The sequence below is a fragment of the Amia ocellicauda genome, chromosome 8, assembly GCF_036373705.1.
Source record: "Amia ocellicauda isolate fAmiCal2 chromosome 8, fAmiCal2.hap1, whole genome shotgun sequence".
In the NCBI taxonomy this organism is placed as follows: domain Eukaryota; kingdom Metazoa; phylum Chordata; class Actinopteri; order Amiiformes; family Amiidae; genus Amia; species Amia ocellicauda.
Genome location: NC_089857.1, coordinates 18653889 through 18675525, shown reverse-complemented (window position 1 = coordinate 18675525; position 21637 = coordinate 18653889). Strand labels below are relative to the sequence as shown.

General features: G+C 40.9%; 1 protein-coding gene across 3 annotated transcripts in view; it reads right to left on the bottom strand.

The window, feature by feature from the left end:
* Positions 1-21637, bottom strand: part of ctif (CBP80/20-dependent translation initiation factor) — a 118512-nt gene that overhangs the window by 67481 nt on the left and 29394 nt on the right. For 2 of the 3 annotated variants that reach the window (XM_066712259.1, XM_066712261.1), the window contains exons 2-7: positions 21116-21339; positions 18847-18927; positions 12661-12783; positions 12369-12442; positions 10301-10405; positions 9826-9901 (exon numbers count right to left, since the gene is read on the bottom strand). In XM_066712259.1, the coding sequence (XP_066568356.1) occupies positions 9826-9901; positions 10301-10405; positions 12369-12442; positions 12661-12783; positions 18847-18927; positions 21116-21295 (639 nt within the window). In that variant the 5' untranslated portion in view covers positions 21296-21339. The remainder of the gene's footprint in view (positions 1-9825; positions 9902-10300; positions 10406-12368; positions 12443-12660; positions 12784-18846; positions 18928-21115; positions 21340-21637) is intronic. The other variant, XM_066712260.1, reaches the window with a different exon arrangement.

Genomic DNA, 21637 nt, shown 5'->3' with positions numbered 1-21637 from the left:
CAAATCCTATGAACAAATCCTACTGAAACTCTTATTGCCAACGTTCAACATCAGGATCCTTCCACAGGGATCCTCAAGGTTTACTACAGGTTTACTACATGGATCTCATTGTACAGCACTGTGAAACTAACACGGTAAATGGCAATTTTGTCAGGTTTCAAATGTTATTTTTCAAACGAAAACTTGGCTTTCACAAACACTACACCACTTAGGACTTGGTGTTAGTTGAACCTGAATACCAGATAGTAGATTATTGAGCATTTAAAAGGCCTGAGAAGCTTTTAATTCAGATACTCAAGGCTGTCAGATACATACAATAATAGATTTATTTTTCGGAGTGAGAAGTAGTCGAGAACACAGGGTTCTGTGAAAGGTCAAATTTTATATCACTTCAAAAGTAGAACCAACAAAACATTTTAATGCTGAACCTCTTATGTTTTACAGCATCTCCCATGGATTTTAAAACCACTGCTTTCTGTTAAAGGAACGAAAGAAGAAAAAGTAAAAGAAAAAAGGTACTGTAAGTGCTTTTCCCTAATAAACATATTTTGTGATTCTGAATAGCATGTACCTAGACAGCGTTCCCATCAGCAGCTCTGGCCCTCTTAAATGTTTCTTTTCCCAGTTCATCCTAATGGGCTCTTAATCCTAATAAGCACTTCAAAGCTCAGCATGACACAGAATATGAGCCTGCTTGTACACACACAATACCTGAAAGTATGTGTGGCAACAGAGTACCTTGAATTTGAGGGGGAAAAAGTAAAGGAATTCCATTATTATTAATTCAATATATTCTTTACTGTTGGACTCATTAATTAGTTGAAAAATGTATACTGTAATTTAAGATACATACAAAAAGGGACCAGGCCATCAATGTAGGCAGTGAGTACTAAACAAGGAACAAAACATCGAGGTTTACCCTGGGCAATGCAAACCAGTACTTCAGGACTATCACTTATTTGGAAAGTGAGAATCTGGATGGATCTGAACACTTTGGTCAGGCCCCGTTGCCTTATAAAAGCCTGTACTTAGTCTGGTGGGCTGACTTTGCTAAGCACAAAAATAGCATTCCTGTTTTTTTTCCTGTTTCATCAGCGTGTCTGGTCTGTTTTCCAATATAACAGCAGACAGAAATGCATCCCAATGCAGGGCATGTTTTAATATTCAGGAATTACTGAATCAGGTTTGAGATTTCTCTACTGCAAGAAAACAATTACAGCAACACAGCATTCATAAAGGGTGGTGCAATACAGGGCTCAGAGTTTGACTATGCTCCCTTTAAGCATTTGCACATTGTAGTTTCATTCATCAGATATACTTTCTACTTTGCTGTTATATGTGGTAGTTATTATGGTCTGACCAGCTGATTACACAGAATGTTCCTTTTCTAAATCCTTGCTGTCAGTGTGCAGCTAATCTGCTCATTTAATTCTTATCTGTGATTGCACAATATTACATGAAATAACTGTTGTGTAAGTATGCAGTTCAGTTAAAATCTTCTTGTCAACTGGTACAATATACATCATAAAGTAAAAAGTTATTTGGTTATTATTTTTTGGTCCACAAAGATGGAAAGGCTTTGGTAATGCAAGCAAAAACCCTCCACATTTTATTTATTTATTTTCTAATTTTGGTGACTGAAGCTAGACCTAAAATATTAAGAGCGAGATAAAAAAACAGAAAGATGAGAACAGAAAGATGTATTGTTCAATGATTTCTGATAACTGAAGCTGTTACCTAGGGCAACAAAACTGTTTCCACCATCTCAGTTCTCAAGAGCATGAAGTCAAAAACCTCTCAAGTGCTTTCCTTTCCTTTCATTTATTTTTCATTACATTTTCAACATCAATTCACCACATTCACAACAAGGTCTCTTGGAAGGAAATAACACTTTTTTTTGCCATACCAAAGTTTTGCTGGATTTCTGAAATAAATAAATAAATAAATAAATAAATGTTTGAAAATAATTCAGAAAGAGTTCAGAAACTCAAGAAGACGATGCAAGAGGGACACAATGCACAGACGCGACCACGGTACCTTAGCTTAACCTCGCAGGAGCCGCAGACGGAGCTGCTCATGAATATGATAACATCACGGGCTCATTATGTAATTTCCCTCTGTTATGACAGTAGCCGAAGGCTACTTCAGGCTCAAAGATGCAGTTTCAGTGTCACGCTGCATTTTAGTTAAACATTACATTTACAAAGTCCTTCTGTGCTGCATGTCTGTCAGCCTCAACCTCCCCTGTATTGTACATGAAAAAGCCTTGTGGGCCCATCTATTCCACACGGCAAAACACCAGTGACATCATCACAAAATAAGATTGTAAAAGAACAATATATATATATATATATATATATATATATATAATGCATCATATTTACTCAGATAATGTACCTCCAGGGTTTTATGGGTGGGGGTTATCCCTAGCACAGTGCATTGTAATAGGTGATACTGGTCTAATTAAATATGTTTGTGGATGCGGTATAGGGACTGCACCCATTGGTCAACAACTAGAAGACTGGGATTTGCCATTTGCCCACTTATTGGGTATAACTACTCAAGAATGAGGAATTATGTTTTTCATCCATTCCTTACATCTACTGTATTATTACCCAGTATTTATGTATTTGCATTACAATATATATAATTTTTATTCCTGATGAACTTGTGTATGATTCAGATTTGCTTTCAAGATGATTAATACTGATCCATACTGATGTAATGCAGCAAAAGACCAACAAATCACAGACCACCCCCCCCCAACCCCCCCACCGACGCCGCCACCACCACCTGCCTCCGATAACTAATTCCCAAATTGTCTGGACTCTGGGAAGAGGGTGGGTCGTCCACTTTGCAAGTCTTTTTTAACATGCTGTTAGATTCCAAGATGTCTGTACCTTATGAAGCCAACAGCGCCCAGTATCAAATGGTCTCCTGGGAAAATATTTACTGTCTGCAAACAAGACGTTGAGAACTAACTTTACACGGTCTTAGCTGATGACGCCACAGAAGGGATAGTTGACAGGAGGTGAGTGGCCTGGGTCTTTTCAGGATTTTTCTGCGTGCGTATTTTCAGGCAGACAATGACCCATTCCTGAGGCCTGCGTTCCTCGCTAGTCAGTCACAGGCCTGACAATGGAAGGAAAAGGGCGTAGGAGGGGGGGAGGTGCGGCACGCTGACCCTTTTATTGTTCTCCGGTGAGGGGAAAAAAACTTCCTTCTGTCCAGGAGTCGGCATGCTCCGATACGTTTCCAGCCAGGCCGAGACGCGCAGTCATGTTTGTGGGCGGTGGGGGCCAGGAGCCGTGCAGTCACAGGGTTAGACACCACGCCACAGTCCCTGCTATGATGCACGTAGGCTTCTGTGCTCTGGAGCCCGACGGCGCTCTCATTTAAACTTTTACCCAGAGTCACGGCGCCCTGCTCTTCAACCCTGGTTTAAACCCTGCCAGTCTGCCTTAACAACCTGGCATCCTCGAGTCTGCTGATTAATGAGTCGCAAGAAAGTTCACAATTTAACGTGTAAGCACGTAGCCTGCAGACTGTGTGGCTCTAAATGTTGTTTTTAAAGAAAACGTGCTAATGAAATTGAGTTTGAAATCCTCAATCGAGCCACAAGCTGGGTGACCGTGCTCTTTCACAGTCTCTCAGGCATGGATTAATGGGCATAATGATTTACCTGAATTTGAAATGTTATTTTTAAACAATACGAACATTAATTCATATGCAGCTCAATACATTTCTAAAATGTGTACTCCTGCAAAACAAACCTAACTCCAACTTTTTTGCTTCTTTGCCTTTTCTTACTTCATTTATGTCACTACAAATCAAATATTTTTTTATCCTTCTCTGTGGTGACATGAATCATGAGTGGCAAAAATACAAACTCCTTTTCTGTTAAGGCCTGGAGACTGCTTTACATCATTGTGTAGCCATACATCATTAAAATCAGCTGTTTAGCATTCTTTCACAAAGCATATAAGACTAACAACTTTATTGCATTTTTTTTTTTTTTTAAATCAATTCAGGCAGAAAGTCACAATAAAAAATATCTTGAAACTCTCAAAGGAACTAGTTGTGGTTTGGAAAAGTATTTCCTATAGTCAAACCGCATCTTTCTTGTGTTGCAGTAGGCTTCCCACATAGTCTCCGTCGAACTGCAGACACAAATCTCTCATCAGGAAAAGATGGGTTTTGAACTGGCATTCCTGTCAAGTTAAATGTAACCAAAGCATTTAATGCGCACAGAAGACGAAAAACCATAAAAAGCTGGAAAAACCCATTGAGCAGTTTCACATGCAGGAAAAAACGACAACGTGATGAAATGCAAGCAATCCCCATCCACACATAGCCTGACGACTTCCGGAACCCAGGGCCAAATTGCACAAATGAGCCAAGTGGGTATTGTGAGGATAAAGACAAGTTACAAACACACACAATGGATAGAATAGATAGAAACAGAAATAGAAGGTGTCTTTTCCAAAAATAAGCACCAAACAACAACAGTAATATACACAAAGCAGCCTTGGATACTAATATCTATGAGATGTTCAATCTGCTGGCCAAACCCCAGGGTCTAACCGTATAAATCTATACTATAAATTCAACTGTGACCAGGAATCCAAACAGAGAGGCACGTGTTTGTCCAAGCAGGGGCAGGTGGTTTGATTTGGCAAGTGCTACCTCAGTCTGCTCCGTATCAGAGACTCCTCTGGTTTACTGTGAACCTGCAAGGCCATGGTGTTATCAGGGAAAGCAGCAACTGTCCTCCCCAGTGCTATGGCTGTGCCGTTTACATTTTGGACTTGCAATCTAGAGGACATGTGTTAGATGCCTGTACAGTTATGCTTAAGTGCAGGAGTCATACCTTAATTGGGGAATTCAAAAACGTGGGAGGGTAGTAAAGGAAAAGGAAATATTGCCGATTCCAAATTTAAATATGAGCAAGCTAATCGGAATGAGCAGGAAGTCCACTTTCCAAACGAGACCCATTTCATACCACAAAACTAAAGCCTGCTGTGGCATTCTCTGGAGATTACTACATTAAATAGATTTAATCTGGAACTTGTCATTGTCTGACTCTTCAACACAGCATGTATATATATATATTTTTTTTTTTTACTTTGAAATTCAGGAGCCATTTGCTTCTTCATCTCTTCACGTTTATAGTCCATGGGGAATGCAATGCAACATTCCAGAGCAGCCAACAGTCAACACACACAGGACAATACTTGGCTTGGAAAACCTCAGCTTGTATACAGGAAGCTTGTTTTCCCTAAGAGTTTCCTGCTCAGGTATTTACAGTTGCTGTTGCTATTCCCAGTACGGCAAGGAAAGGCTAAAATGAGGTGTCTTTTCTGCACACACAAGTTTGTTTCTGGAAATCTAAAAGACAGGATGTCGCAAGGGAAGGCTTCATTTATTGCCAAGAATGTGGGGGAGTTCACTGTCTCTGATGTAACCAATTAGGCTTTAATAAAGTTCAGGATAAGTTTCTATTTCCCCTTAATGCGCCTCCAAAAATGTTTATGTCCGAAACGTATGAATTCACAAACACAAAAATGAAAACCTTTTCTTGTAGAAAATTGTAAATGTTTTAACAGTGTGGAAAGATGAACGCGGTTAATGATCTTTTTTGGGGAAGATCTCCACAGACAGCTTGAAAATTACTGAAGGCGTGATACAGAGGGGAGTTTGCGACTTATTTATGGGTTCTGCATTGTTTCTTTCACACAGTGCATTTGCGAAACAAACTTGTATCGTATCATGTTTTTGTCAGAAGCCACTTTCTACTACTTCTAAATCAAGTCGCAACGGGATACAGGTTTGTAAGTTACGATTTGTGGGTAGGACAAAGTCAACACAAACATCAAATATTTCTAACAAGCGTTACACTGTTACACTCGTTCAAGCAAACACCCAAGGTATCTCACTATAGATTTCTAGCAACAGCAAAATAAAAAAGTAGGTTTCACATTGTCAGGGCATCAAACTAATCCTTACAGAAAGTGGTCAAGGTTGACGTGTGTGTGAGAGGGCCACGACCAGGGTAAAAAGATATTCTCGTACAATGACTGTGACTGCGTTCTGGCATCTCCCTGCATCTCTGCATCTGCCTGGGCCAGGGTGGATGTACATCCAGATGGGAGATGGCACCACCCTGCCCTCTTGACCTCCATCTGCTGTTCCCCTGCCAAGCATCTGCCTGCTGCTCACGGCTCCGACAGAGCGGATGCGCAAGTGCCAGTTAAGTGTCGCTGTGAGAGCCTTGCTTCCTGTCCTGGCCTGCATTTCTCATCCCAGACTCTCTGGCAGCCTTCAGCATTGCCCAGGATGTAATTCTGCCCAGCAGCCAGTGGGTGGAGACAATTCTCTTGCAAGGAGAAATGTCAAGGTGAACATCACAAACTGTACCATGGATTATGGTAGAATGTTCTTTGTGTAGATTTCAAGATAAACAATAATGTAGTTATAGTCAATGGGATGTGTAATGGAAGGCACAGAGTGTTATGAAGGCATACAGGCCATGGAAAGCTGTGGTACTTGGGCACCATGTAACATTAGTGATGTTTCTTTCATAAATGCATGGAAAAGCTTTTAGGACTCCTTTGCACAAACTGTCACTCCCACACTGGACAGCACACTACAGAAAGACTAAACCAGCAGCAAACATCAAGCAAGATACATAATGCAATGGAATGTTAAACACATTAAAGGCAGAACTGTAGACAATTATGAAGATGCTTAAAATGCAGATATAGTACATTGTGGTTTACATTCTGTGCGTGATGTTCTGGCCTGTGCAGCTGCTACACAGACAGATGAGTGCCACAGTTTCAGAGCTTCTGGAGATTTGTTCTTCCCAGGTTTTGCTTCTCTTGATGAATACGGAATTGTTGTGGATACTGAAATATGCTTCTCTACTTTTATTATTATAATACACTATGCTGTGTTATCCAGATCATTTGAATCATTCAGCAATTCAAATGAGAAGAAACTGTAGACTATACTGTAGTTAGTAATCAGGACAGTATTTTTCTGGCTAGCAAGGCTCCAAGCACCTCCTACTGTTATACATTAGCATATCCATCAGAGTGAAAAAAAGCTTTACTCTTTTGCAGCAGGCGCTTCATAGACGGACAGAAATGCAGGTTGAAGCACATGGACATGCACTTTATTAATGACTAATAGAGGAAAGAACTGATGAGTAAAATACTGCAAATCATACAACCAGTGGGGATCAGAGTTAATTTAGGGGAAACTCTTAATGAAATGTCAAAATACTAATATAATTTAAGAGGTAATTTTAAAATTAAGACATTTAAAACACTAAACACTAAATTAAGACCAGTAAAGGTCTGTGAAATATTCCATATAGGAACTCAGAACACAAAGCAAGAGAGGGAAGAAATAATATATACCTAATGTTGCCACTTGATGTCAGTACAACAGCACGAGGCAGCACTCTCGACTACCAGACAGTGTATTACTGATAACTGGTGAATGTAATGCATCCTTCAGCCAAGCTGCACTAATATCAGTAGTTTTGTGTTACTGCTTTTTTGTTTTTTGTTATTGTTAAAGTAATTTAGTCATGTGTGACATAAAGGGTAATGGGCAATACACAATGGATAAAGAGGTGGTATTGTTTGGAAACTACATTTATTAATTAATCACAAACAGATATTATGCTTATAATTAACAGTAACGTGCAGTCATTTCGATTTTTGTTTGTTATCCAGAAACTAAAACTCTTATCAAATGAACTATATACATTCACCTAAAGGATTATTAGGAACACCTGTTCAATTTCTCATTAATGCAATTATCTAAACAACCAATCACATGGCAGTTGCTTCAATGCATTTAGGGGTGTGGTCCTGGTCAAGACAATCTCCTGAACTCCAAACTGAATGTCTGAATGGGAAAGAAAGGTGATTTAAGCAATTTTGAGCGTGGCATGGTTGTTGGTGCCAGACGGGCCGGTCTGAGTATTTCACAATCTGCTCAGTTACTGGGATTTTCACGCACAACCATTTCTAGGGTTTACAAAGAATGGTGTGAAAAGGGAAAAACATCCAGTATGCGGCAGTCCTGTGGGCGAAAATGCCTTGTTGATGCTAGAGGTCAGAGGAGAATGGGCCGACTGATTCAAGCTGATAGAAGACCAACTTTGACTGAAATAACCACTCGTTACAACCGAGGTATGCAGCAAAGCATTTGTGAAGCCACAACACGTACAACCTTGAGGCGGATGGGCTACAACAGCAGAAGACCCCACCGGGTACCACTCATCTCCACTACAAATAGGAAAAAGAGGCTACAATTTGCACAAGCTCACCAAAATTGGACAGTTGAAGACTGGAAAAATGTTGCCTGGTCTGATGAGTCTCGATTTCTGTTGAGACATTCAGATGGTAGAGTCAGAATTTGGCGTAAACAGAATGAGAACATGGATCCATCATGCCTTGTTACCACTGTGCAGGCTGGTGGTGGTGGTGTAATGGTGTGGGGGATGTTTTCTTGGCACACTTTAGGCCCCTTAGTGCCAACTGGGCATCGTTTAAATGCCACGGCCTACCTGAGCATTGTTTCTGACCATGTCCATCCCTTTATGACCACCATGTACCCATCCTCTGATGGCTACTTCCAGCAGGATAATACACCATGTCACAAAGGTTGAATCATTTCAAATTGGTTTCTTGAACATGACAATGAGTTCACTGTACTAAACTGGCCCCCACAGTCACCAGATCTCAACCCAATAGAGCATCTTTGGGATGTGGTGGAACGGGAGCTTCGTGCCCTGGATGTGCATCCCACAAATCTCCATCAACTGCAAGATGCTATCCTATCAATATGGGCCAACATTTCTAAAGAATGCTTTCAGCACCTTGTTGAATCAATGCCACGTAGAATTAAGGCAGTTCTGAAGGCGAAAGGGGGTCAAACACAGTATTAGTATGGTGTTCCTAATAATCCTTTAGGTGAGTGTATATTTTTAGCAATGGGCAATAAGTAGTTCAGTAACTGTACTTTAAATTAAAAACTGACAAATGTACACTAACAGGATGGTACCAAATGTACGCAGAGTCTCAAAGCATTATACTAATATCCAAAAAATTTTTAGATATAAAGTTGATTTGATCCAAATTTAACACAGCATTGTTTTATCACTTAACAGAGTGAAGGATTATAAAATGTTATTTAATAATAAAGCCTCAGGTCTGTCATACACAGAGTCTGCAATCTACAGATAATAACAACAACAACTGATAAACTGATCAGTGAACAGAACAGGTGTCCTGCAGAACTCAATGGATCTGGGACTCTCCACATGGTGGCGCCCAGCACCACCTCTAAAGCAGTCTGTGTGTCTATATCAGGACTTTTTATGCCAACAATCCACTCAAACCCAGTCTTTCCCAGCATCTATGCCATTTTGGTTTAGACTGGGCAGAAGGGTATCAAAACTCACTTCCCTAATTCAATCCCACAAACAACCAGATAATTCAGTAAATCTCCTTACTTTAGATGACAGTCTTAAACTGAAACAGTAAACTTTTTTTTTTTTTTTTTAAACTAAATCTAGGCCTACACTTAATCCTTAATCCAATAATTACCCCAAACAGTGTCCTTAAACCCGAACACCTGTCAAATCCAAAGCAGCATCCAAAAACAGCACCAATGGCTGTGAGCATAGGATCTCCATGTACCATGACCGATCCATGTACAGTGAGCAGCATTAGGCAGGTCTCTCAGTGGGTATGGTGAAGGATGGTCCCACTCAGAGGGAAAGACCAAAAGACAGAGCAGACATACCGTCAAGGCTGGCAGGAACTTCTCCATTTCGTTCAGGTTGATGCCATCGTCCTCTTCAAACTTGCCTTTCACCATCCTGCAAGAGTGAAGAGTATGGTGAAGCAGAAACAAAGGGACTTATGGGTATGAACATTTCTTGGACTGTTTTCCCATTACTGTGTCTTATTACTCACATTATGGACCATTACAGGTCTGAAAAAAGGTGTAAAATGAATACTTGACAACCAACCAAAAAAAGAGTGAGATAACTGCGTTTCTACATTTTCTCCTTTTGGGGTGTTAATTCAAAATTTTGAAACCATAGTATAATGTATCTGAATTTGGCCCCCTTTTGCAGTGTATGTGAGCCTGACCTCTTAATAACAGACCACACATTTTTAAGTGTCAAAATACTTGAACTTGCACATTTGCAGAGCCTCCCTGACTTCTCCTAGTCTGTGTGCATCAGAGGCCCGGATAGGAAGCAGGCGCTTACCCTTCCCTGTCAATGTGCGGGAGGTGCTTTGGTGCGCCGCGGAAAGGTTTCCGATGGAACTGGGTGAAGTCCAGCTTCTCCGGCTGGAGATCCCATGTGGCTCCACTTGAAAGAAAGAAATATTGTTTCAAAATTAATTACATTTGATGGATGAAGCGGCTACAAAATGGATTTTGTGCTGCCTGATTCACAAACACCCTTCAAGGCCTAGTTTCATGAAATTAGCAAGCAGGTAATGAATTTCTTTCTTATGGGTCATCATAATTCTTTGTAACAGCTTTGTAGGTGCTTTTGGGCTTGTGGGTTTCCATCCACATCAAGGGAAGTATAGGCTACACATTTCTATTTCATTTGTTTCTTTGTTCAATGCTTTTAACCAATGGGTCTAAAATCTCAAAAAAGAGTGCGCTACTGGAAATAAAAGGCTAAATTTATGTTCCAACACAGTGCTATTAAAACCACCTTTTATAAACCACAAGGGTGCACTTTTCAGTGTAACAAAACCATTATCAAATTAGAATGACACAAGTGGCAGCTCCTGTAAAGAGCACTGTTGGGTCGGATTCCTTTTCATGTAGATACACGCACCCGTGCACACACACACACACACACACACACACACACACACACGCGCACACAAACACACACACACGCACAAAATTGCTTGAGAGCCAGTCAATCTGCTGTCTGACAAAAAGTAAAAAAAAAAAAAAAAAAAAAAAGGATTTGTAAGTAAGCAGATTACGTAGTAAAGACAGAGACGAAACATCTTGTGCCAAAGTGTTGCAGACCCAAGTGAAGTGCAGGTTGCAAGAGTTGGCTACTATGACAACCAATTTAAGAAACAGTACAGTAAATAAGGAACAGAGAGAACTGGCTAGTTTGAAGACAATCATGAAGTCTCTCAAAAAGGCAGCACAATTTGTACTGAACAGCAGTGCATTAGCTGTAGAGTACACAAATGATCCGTGAAGCGTGTTCTGCATTTTCTGGACAAAAAGGTATGGTTTTTAAGGTAACAGAACTACATCACTTATTATCTGAGTAAAAGCTGTGCTGTACTGTCCTGGTGCTGTGTAATGACAAAGCGTGTGAACTTGCATCCTCAGCATAAAGCAACACAAAAGCTACTCAAAAACTACTCCCACTAGAAAACAGGAAAGCTTCCTTTCATTGGGAAAGAATCAAACACTACTGCAGTGACATTGCGTTGCCCCTCCTGCGCTACAGGAATAGCAATAAAAATGAATTATGATTTAATTAATTTGGAAAAACATTCCATTTTACTCTGCCCTATAGAGCTACTATAGGGGATTCAATTAGATTCCTAGAGAACAAACTAATTGACCTAACCCTTCAGGATTAGCATCATGATTATATGGTGCACTATAAGGCCAATTATTTGTAGAAGTTATTTTAATGCAGTGCAATATTTGTACCTATTTTAACTCCACATAGGGTTTTTCAAAAATGTTTAAATGAGAGAAAATCATTGTAATGACGAATTATATTCCTATTAATCGACTTTCATTTCTCCTTCCCCCACCTGTGTCGTCAAGGGCTACATTTCTACCTTTGAAATTGGAAAGCCACATTTGTTCTGGAGGGAAAGCTTTGAAAACCGATTTTGATTAAAAGCAACCTGAACAGTCCCTGTGCTGTGCTCCTGATAAGAGGTCTCCTTTTTCCTCTCAATTAGTAATGGAGTGTGTTGCTTTCTATTAAAAAGGTGGTTTACGAGAGATTTAAGCACAGCGCTGATTTAATTATATTTAGCCCAAGGTTTAGTCGTTCCCAATTTAGACGTTCGGCGCTCCAGCACAGCTTGGTCACTTTCCCCGTCTGTCATCCAGTTCCAATCATATGAATCCATTAGCAACCAGCCAGGGAAACCAAAAAACTAATTTCCTTTAGAAACCATCTCAAAAATGGCCCCCCAACTGCTCAGCCACTTACTGCCTCTCATAGATTTAAAGTCAGTCTAGAAACAAGCAGACTGTGTGGAAATATCATCTTTCAGCAACCCGAACAACAGAACCCACATAGGTGGGCTGAAACAGGACCTCACCCATGAGACTCCATGGTGTTGGCCGCCCATATGTCAGTTCCCAGGATGTCGAAAGAGGCCTCTCGATTTCCATTCTGAAATCGAAAAAAATGCAATTTTAAGCAAAATAAATGTTGTTGTCTTAAATATAAGACTCCACAATAATCCCTGAGGCCTCTCTCAGCCTTTACCTTTCTCATCTCCATAATATTATAAATACAGTATGGCTAGTTTTCCTTTCATATGTAACAGAAGTGTTTTTTGAAGCATCTACAATTATAAAGCACTACATTGTCCCCAGGGCGTGGCTTACCTTTGCCGGGCCTCTGAATTGATTGTTCCTTCCACGGCTCCCTGACCGCGATCCAGAACCAGGCCTCGACCCCGAGCTAGGCCTCGAACCGGTGCTGCCATTGCTGCTGTGCTCCCAATCATCCTAAAAACCAAGACAAGAAAACAATGTTACATTTGACAAACATTTACTACAGCAGAGGTGAGGAAAGCTGACAGTTAATTAAATTAAGGTCATGGTTACACTCCCCGCCCCCAACCACTGGGTCTTAAATCATTTCCAAAGCAAAGAAATGAAACACGAAACACAGTATTCATCATATTAATAAATAAATAAATAAAATGCACGCTATAATGGTACATGACAGTATTCAAATCGTACTCATACTTTTTCCACAGAAGTATCAGATATCCCTTTCAGAAAACCCAGAAGAGCGTTTTGAACAAGCATGTTGAGCTACACTTCCCAAACAGCCTCATCGGGACTGGGCTGTGCGCGGGAGCCCGTTTCAGTAGACAGATCAGGTTTCTGCAGGTACAGCGGCGCTGAAAGGAGGGATTAGCAAACTCATTTGCAGAAGGGCTTAGGGAAGAACCGAGATGGAGGCAAACACTGCAGCAAATGTGCGCCCAAAAGCCCATCGCTGCAGAAGGGCAGAAACAAAAACACGGCCACTGAAACTGATGCCTTGAAACGAGACGGAGGCCCGGCTGGACAAATCAAAACTCCAAACTCGCGTGTCAGTATCAAATGAAAAATGCAGTACTTCATGTTTCCACAAACCTAAAAACAAAAACATTCGATCACTGAAGCCTCTCTAGTAAAATAATCTTATTTCACTGGAATTTAACCCTAAAACAAAAAACCATTTCATTGGCAAATTGCAACCCATTTGTCCTGACGTTTTCTGTATGCTTCAGCTAGATTAGTCTACTATATCTATCCTATTAACCCAGGGGTCGCAGTTTTACACTAATTGTATTACAATTAAGTGCATTTGTTACCCATAGCAACATTCATTATGCATGTCACTCACAACATTTGAACCGCACAATCCTATCCTCTGAAAATGTAATTCTTGTAAACACCAAGTTGATCAGCTGTTAAAATTCTCTTTTATGGTTCATTTTCCTGCATAAATTGTATTTTTTTTAGTACACTACATGCTGTAGTGTTTAAAAAAAAAAAAAAAAAAATCGGCATAGTTCAGTTTTTCACTGCAAACTTCAGTTGCCTAACTCAGATTTAAATCCACTAAATGGATAGTTAAAAGGGCTAGGCTTAGGAATTAATCATATCATGAAACCAAGACATCTGTGATACAGCAATAAATTATGCCAAGCAATACAGACATTTTTATTATTTTATTATTATTATCTGTAAATAATAAACTAGTCCCAGGAGTACAGCTAAAATAGCACAATCTTCAAATGTTATATTGACAGATGGAAAAATCCACATCTGCACCTGACACACACCAGTCATTCTTTATCTGTCTGTAGAGAGATGCGGAGAGAGAGAGAGAAATGATGGTGGAAGGAAATAAGTGAGGGGTTGATTCATTTTGACGGACACAGTGAGGCCAGGTAGATATCACACAGTTTAAACTCGGGCCTTTGGGCCTCTGATGCTCAGCGGGCTCCACAGATTACATTCACCAAGGGAAATCAATCTGCACGCTGATTCTGACTCCGCCGATTCTACAATGTGGAGGAGAAAATGCAATCTTAAAAGATTTGTCTTTGGTTCTGGCTCATCACCACTTCAATCTCTACTCAGGCTGTCTGTGCTCTCTGCTGGGCTTGGTGCTAGGGGGAAGAAAAGACGATGCATTACTGGGTGGCACCTAAGAAGCTTTTGTTCCTTTTTATGCTGGGAAAGAATACAACGCACACACACACACACACAAAACATCACAATCCAATTCCAGGATGGAAAACAGTCACACACCCACCTGCAAGCTTGGACATGAATGTGAATGGTTAATCACTGCACGTTTTAAGAGGACTATTTTCCCTATTCCCCCAGATAAAAATGACCATGTAGGCTCATGATAATGCACACAAAGAATGGCAAAACCAAGCTGTCCCTATAAAAGAATGATGACAGAGAAGAATTTAGAATGTCCTGCAGTTCTTCTCTGTTTATTAGAAAGTTCCTGGCAATTAACAATTAATAAATACATAACAATTTCCAGGAATCAGAAATTCCCTGAATAGGGACTATATTCCTAGGAGACTTTTTAATGTCATTTGAGATCCTGGATATGTCCTGCAACGGAAATAAAGGGTTAAAGCTATCACTTCTATGCTGTTCCACTTATTAATCCATTTCACCAGCAGACAGTGAGGATCCTTGAATCCACAACCTCATTCCAATATGCAAAATGGATTTACAAGTTCTGGTTTGACCCCAGCAACTCCCAAACTACTGATTGAGTCTGAAACATAACATACAAACACACAGCCCAGACATGCACAGATATCCCTCAGCAGCAGAAACCCAGACAAGACTAATCTATAAACATATATATCCACACAGACATGGAAGTCCGGTTGCCTTTTTATTTGTTCATAGTTGATTCCACCAAACGTGCCCCAAGCTCCAGACGAAACGACTTACCTGCCGAACGAGTAAATGTGCCATGGTAAATTGCACCTTTTACGAGTGTTAATAAGGAGGCCTTGCCTGCTTTCTGATGCCACGGACCAACCTGACATGCTATTGTTCAGGCGGTGAGATGATATCACAGAGGTAGACGAGGAGGCATGGGGACAGTCCTGACAATTATGTGCAGTACCGCAGGGAAGCCTGAATTGTGGGTTGTCAGCTTGAGAGGGTAGCTGCCGGGGAAAACGAAAGTGAAGCCGCTATGAACAAAGGGCACACACATGCGCAGCCCTCACCTCTATTAAATAAACAACAGAGGGCCAGGCTGTTCAATCTGAGGTCTAGAGTCTAAGGGTCTGAACCGTGTTCCCAGCAGCCAGGGATCTGCAGCAAACAGACTGGCCAAGGATGGACGGAGAACAAGCAAATCAGATGAGATTCTCCTTTGTTTAACAGAAACCTGCAAGGAGAAGGTATGCCACTAGTTAACCATCAGCCCTGCAGGATATTTTGTTATGTAGTAGCATTCATTTAAAGAGAGCTACTATTTAAAACGTATTTTTTAAACAGAGTGCTGAAATGAGTATGGCCACATGCCACTGTAGAACACCTGCACATTTTACTATTGTGGGAGTCTTCTTTTTAAGACACATTTGCAGTATTCTAATTAGGAGGAAAATAATCCAGTCAATATCTGTGGGTGCCATAGAAAAGCAAAAGGCAAGGTAAGGCAGTGTAGAAGGAAAAAAATCTATTCCCTGATGAAGAGCTCAGATGTTTTTGCCTATATTTTATAATGTTCCTGGAATTCATTATTTGATCAGCTGTAGATTTTAGCTGTGTGTATTTCCTAAAGCAGGTCTCCGATGGAGATTTTCCAGACATAGTGCCCAGAGTCTAGAAGAAAACATGTGCAGCAGCAATTATTTTCAGTGACTTTCTGACACCAAGAGGATTGTAATTCATATACGTAGGAGTGTAGAGATGGGGGGGAAATTGAGATGTGATACAGGAGGAGATATAATATCTGTTCTCCATTTCTGAAGTGTGACACGACACTGGCTGCTGCTTCTGCCACTGCAGTCCAATGCAATCTGAATGTTGCCTTTGTATGGGCATTGAGGGGGGCGTGGCCACTGCAGACTGACATTAAATATTAAATATTAAAATAATTTCACAAATGTATGAGCACTATTATCCACAATAATTATCTGTAAGCATGCTGAGCAAAGTAAAGACTTCTTTCTTATGTGTCGATTATAGCCAAACAATAGAGTCTGGATGGAGGCTGAATGATAATTTGGTTACAGCTGTATGCTACCGAGGCCTTGGGGCATTCGTAACCCACGACACACAATGCCATCCTATTCTTCACTTCAATCATGTACCACTTATGTCAAAAAGCAAGATAAATTAATTACTATTTAAAGCTGGCCCATGTTGGTTCCATAATGGTGAGAAAATAACAAATCGCAGAGTATCATTTCTTGAAAGATTCCTGTGAATAAAATCTACTCTCCGTACAGCATTTACCATTTAATTCTCAGAGTCTTAACTAATATAAAAATTCCCCTTAACGGGCTGAACTACTGTTGCTTTGATAGCTAGAAAATATGTGGGAATTATGTCCAAGAAAGGAGTAGTTTCATGTACTGATCCCAAACCTTTTGAATCCTATTACTTAATTATGGGTCTTTCTGACTTGGATTGGTCTTAGCCAAACTCACATCCTGGTACAGATTTTCACAGTGTATTTCAGCTGAACTAGCCAGACCTGCTACATCCACGAACACAACTGTTTAAAGGAAACAGAGGCCTAGTGCGCAAACAGTAAACACAAGGAATCGACCAGGATGAGGCCTTCGCCAAACATGGAGCCTGTGCCATCACACTGATGCCAGACGTTTACAGCAACAACAGACCCAGACTGCTATGATCAAAACCCGTGAGACAAAGGGGCAAACTGTTCACCGCTAAAGATCTTTCCCTGGCAGAGGATTCCTCACAGATACACTTCCCTCTTTTTAGCATCATCTTCTTTTCACACATAATCTTATTCTCTCTCTGGGACTCTCACATACTCACTCGCTGTCATTCACAATCTAACACATTTTGTATTTTCACATTGATAATTGTGTTCTTTAAATTCAGCCAGCACCTTGTAGTTTATTTTAAAAAAATCTGCGCTGCTTTACATGGCCTATAAAGCCTTCAAGTGTCCTACATGTTATTATTAACAATGATGTTAAGTGTTGTAAAATTCAAGATAAATAATTAGGTGCCAGCTGGATAACAAAAATGTAATTTGGGGACCCTACAGGCCAGAAGTGAGGATTCCTGGCATACAAGATAAAGAAAACTCCTGCCTTTGTGTAATTTGTTATCAATCAAGCAGCAAAACCGCTCTGCAGAGCAATTTAAATATGTCTGCAGTGCCTTGCGAAGGAAGAATCTTAGGAAAGATGTCTTATGGAAAGCAAATGTGCTGATTATTATTATGACTCATTTGTAAGGCACTGCTGCCAGATACCGAAGCGTCTTTGACAAAAGAACAAAAGACAGACGAAAACAACCCCCAAGAAAATTGCAGTTCTCCGGATTTAATTGAATGAATAGTTTTCAGAAGGTGCACGAGGCGACTCTCCGGGTGAAACGCGGCACATTGGAGAATCTGGCTGTTTGATCGTCTTGCAAAGGACTTGATTTATAACACCCTTTCAAGAGTATATTTTAAGAGCTCCGTCAAGCCATTTGCTTAAGCCTGGCTCTCTAACACCAGACACCGTCTATCTCCTGTGAGAATAATCTCATAGCAACTGGTAACAAGGCACACAGAGAGGAGAGCACTCGCCAAGATTAACTCCAAGACAGACAGCGAGGGAGAGAGCAAAGGCATAAGGAGACGACCAGATAACAACGCTGAGAAATCGCTTTGGCTGATTCTTTGACTGAATCAGCAGAATCGAGCAGCATTTATAATGAAAAATTAACCTTTCGTGGGGGGATCAGAAGAACCTGTGAACTTCACTTCTGTATTAATCAAGAAGAAAGCCAGAAACAAGATTGTTGGATTAAAAAAAAAATATATATATTCAGTGAGTGGGATTTTGCCTGTAAAGGCGTTATTTTTAATCAAATTGTTGTGCTTTTGTTTTTCTTTTAATTCGCACGGCGTCAATGTCAAAACTGAATGGTTAATTTATCATTATTATTATATCATAGAAAATTAGCTACCACTGATTGGTTGACAAACAGGAAGTTTGTGTGAACACAGGCTTTGGTGTGGTTTATAAATCCCATTCCCATCATAAAACAGGAGTATTTATTCTTAAAGGGGGATATATGTGGCCTAGAGACACTTCATAACCAGAGAGAGGCCAACAAGAAAATTAAGCAGTTCTGTAGTGCACACCTATATTACATGCATGTTTTCAACCCCACTAGACTACGTAGGTTTGATCTCTGGACTCTGTGTCTTTGCACAAAAAGCAACACCGTTAACGGCCGTGTCTGAGCCCAAATAAAAAAAGCCTGTGTGTCTCTCTATCGCCTCTAGGGTGCAGGCTGGAGTCAGACACCTCAGATGCAGGGACGTACCAGGTTGTTAGGTTTGGAGGTGCCCCTCCCCCTCGAGGAAGACCAGCTGCCATCAATCCTGTCATTGCAGTCTTCAGTCCACTGCGCCCAAGACAGAGGGAGAGAGAGAGAGAGAGAGAGGGGAAGAGGGGGAGGGGGTGACAGTGACAGAGTTGAGATGGTTCTCGGTGACGTGCAGAAGCATGTGTTCCCATACCTGTGCAGGAGATGAGCTTAAAACACTTTCATGGTGTCTTACAAGGTGTTTTATTGCCATATTACCGTAGCTGGGTAACATACAGTAACGGAAATAGCGTTCTGTGCTTTCAAGCAGAAGAGAAATGGGACCCTTTTCTGTCGTGGTTGAGGCTCAACTGGATCTCTAAATGGCGAACACTTGCTTTCTCTCTATGTATGATGTAATGAGGCAAAACAGCAGGTAATGCCAAGCTAGTCTGTGCTGTTCTCCGAGACTGTCTCTACGCCATCTGCTCTCTTTGTACTGTCAGTGGCACCACACAAAACAAAGACATCCCTACTGGGAAATACATTCCAGCACAGGAACCACTTCAGCTGCAGACTCTACTTAAATATCACCAGTGCATCATTCTGCTTTTTATTACGTAAACAGAATTCCTTACCAGTATGATAAGGATGTTTGGGTTATTTTATCGGTTTGCTCGGTTGTTTGGTTTGTTTCCCTGAGAGCGGGGTGATGCTTTGGCTCTGATGCTGGCAGGATCAAAGCAGTTTTCATTCCTTGTGTTCAGCTAAACTTGTTTATCACAGAAATGTTAGACAGCAGTGATTTTTTTTTTTACTGAGGCGGCTGTTTTACAGATTGTGCTGCATCATCTTTCTGTACTGGGGATTTCTACACACAAATGAGCCCAGCACAAATGTGTTTCTGGGCAGCAAGCACAACCAATGTTCACAATCCTATGTTTTGTTCACATAGGCGAGGGAAAATCTAAGCAGTACAACAGGGATATACATCCTCAATAAACATGGTCACCAAGGAGCATTAGAGTATTATCGGAAAGCAGATTTTGATAAAGTGAGGGAAGAGATCAAATGGCATTCTTAATTAGATGAGTACAAATCACATCCTTGAGAAATGAAATGACATCATTCTAGCACCATAAAGAGCTGGTTCGTTCATCAGAGGGTGAAGAGAGGCATTCACTATGTAAGTGGAACAGAAGACTTTCCCCTTTTTCTGAATAAGACAAGCTTATCAAGAAAGCCACTGAGAGCAGAGTACGTCCCAGTCTGGAATTATGCCATAATCTCATAATCAGCTTTTTAAACCTGAAGTAACAGTGCACTAGGTTTGGCTGACAGACAGGAACCAGATGGTAGTAGTAAACGGTTTTCCCTTTCAGTAGTTTCCAAACCGATAACCCTTATGAATTCAGTTTGTTCTCAAAGGTTCCCAAATTAATATTTATTATGAAATCTCATCTGTTGTTTGGCTAGCCTATTATACATTTTTTCTTCTTCATAGTAGTAGTATTATTTTCAGTTACACTCAAATGGAAATTTCCTCAAAATTGGTGGCTGCAGTCCGGCAGGATTTTCCAGCCGTCTTTAATTGCAGAACTAGGAAGAGCAGCCCAATTTGTTTTATTAAGATAATAATAAGGCTTGGAGACCCTGCTTTTATGCCATGTTCTTCATATCTGGGCCTCATGGGTCAGAGGATTTGCTTATTTGAATTCCACCCCAAGCCTTTAGTCAGTCAATTTATTTAACAAACTCTTCACTTCACTGACCCAGCTTAGCCTCTTTCCTAGGTCTAATGCAGGTGATGATTTAATGAGACCTCCACTACAACATTTGCAGGACTGTGGCCCAGAAGGACTGGGTTTGAAGGACACCGCTGTGATGAATGTCTTTAATAGCAGGGGCGCAAGTCCACAGTGCCTTCAAGTTCTCATCCCACGCAGGACTCGCTATTGCCTTAATGGCTTCAATTTATAAAAGATTCCAGGATTCTTTTCTTCACACTATGGCAGGACTGGCCAATCTGGGTTCTGCAGAGCCACAGTATCAATAGTTTGTTTCATTCAAATCATTCACTACTGAATTGACACAACTAGTCAATAAGATCACATGTTCAAGGTACTCAGTGTAAAATGAATCAGATGTCTCCAGAACAGGGCTGGCCACCACTACTGCCGTGTGACTAACTCAAACTTGGGGATTAACCAAAACTCGATATCATGACAATGGCCGAAATATGTCATCCCCTTTTTCTCTACGTTAAAGGCACTAGTCGAAGACTGACCTGGGAAACATTGGACTGGGACTTCTCGCCCTCCCCCTCGCCCTCCGTCTTGTCCGTGAGCAGGCCCTGCACCTGGTACTCCAGGACGTAGCTGTCGATGAAGCGCTCCAGCTCCTCAATCTCCTGCGAGCGCGTGCTGCCAGCCTCTGAGGACGCCGACGCCACCGACGAGTTTTCCATGGCAACCTGCCGCTGGCGGGGGAGGGAGGGAGGGGCAGGACCTGCTGGGACACAAAGGAAGAGAAAGGACATGTCAGGCAGCAGGAATGAAGGGCAGTGCTGCACCAGGGTGGAAATCACAATCCACAGCAGTTTGGTACATTAAATAATAAGAGTTCTTACTCTTCTGAAAATCAAGATCCATTTATGTTTGGTTAAATATAATAAGTATGTATATCGAATAAAACCTAGTGAAATATAAAATAAAAACATTTTTTGAAGCCAGAATTTATAAAACTATGATGCACAACCTATATTGTCTGGCGTATTGTATCAAAGGAGTGCGATTACATCCATGAACTG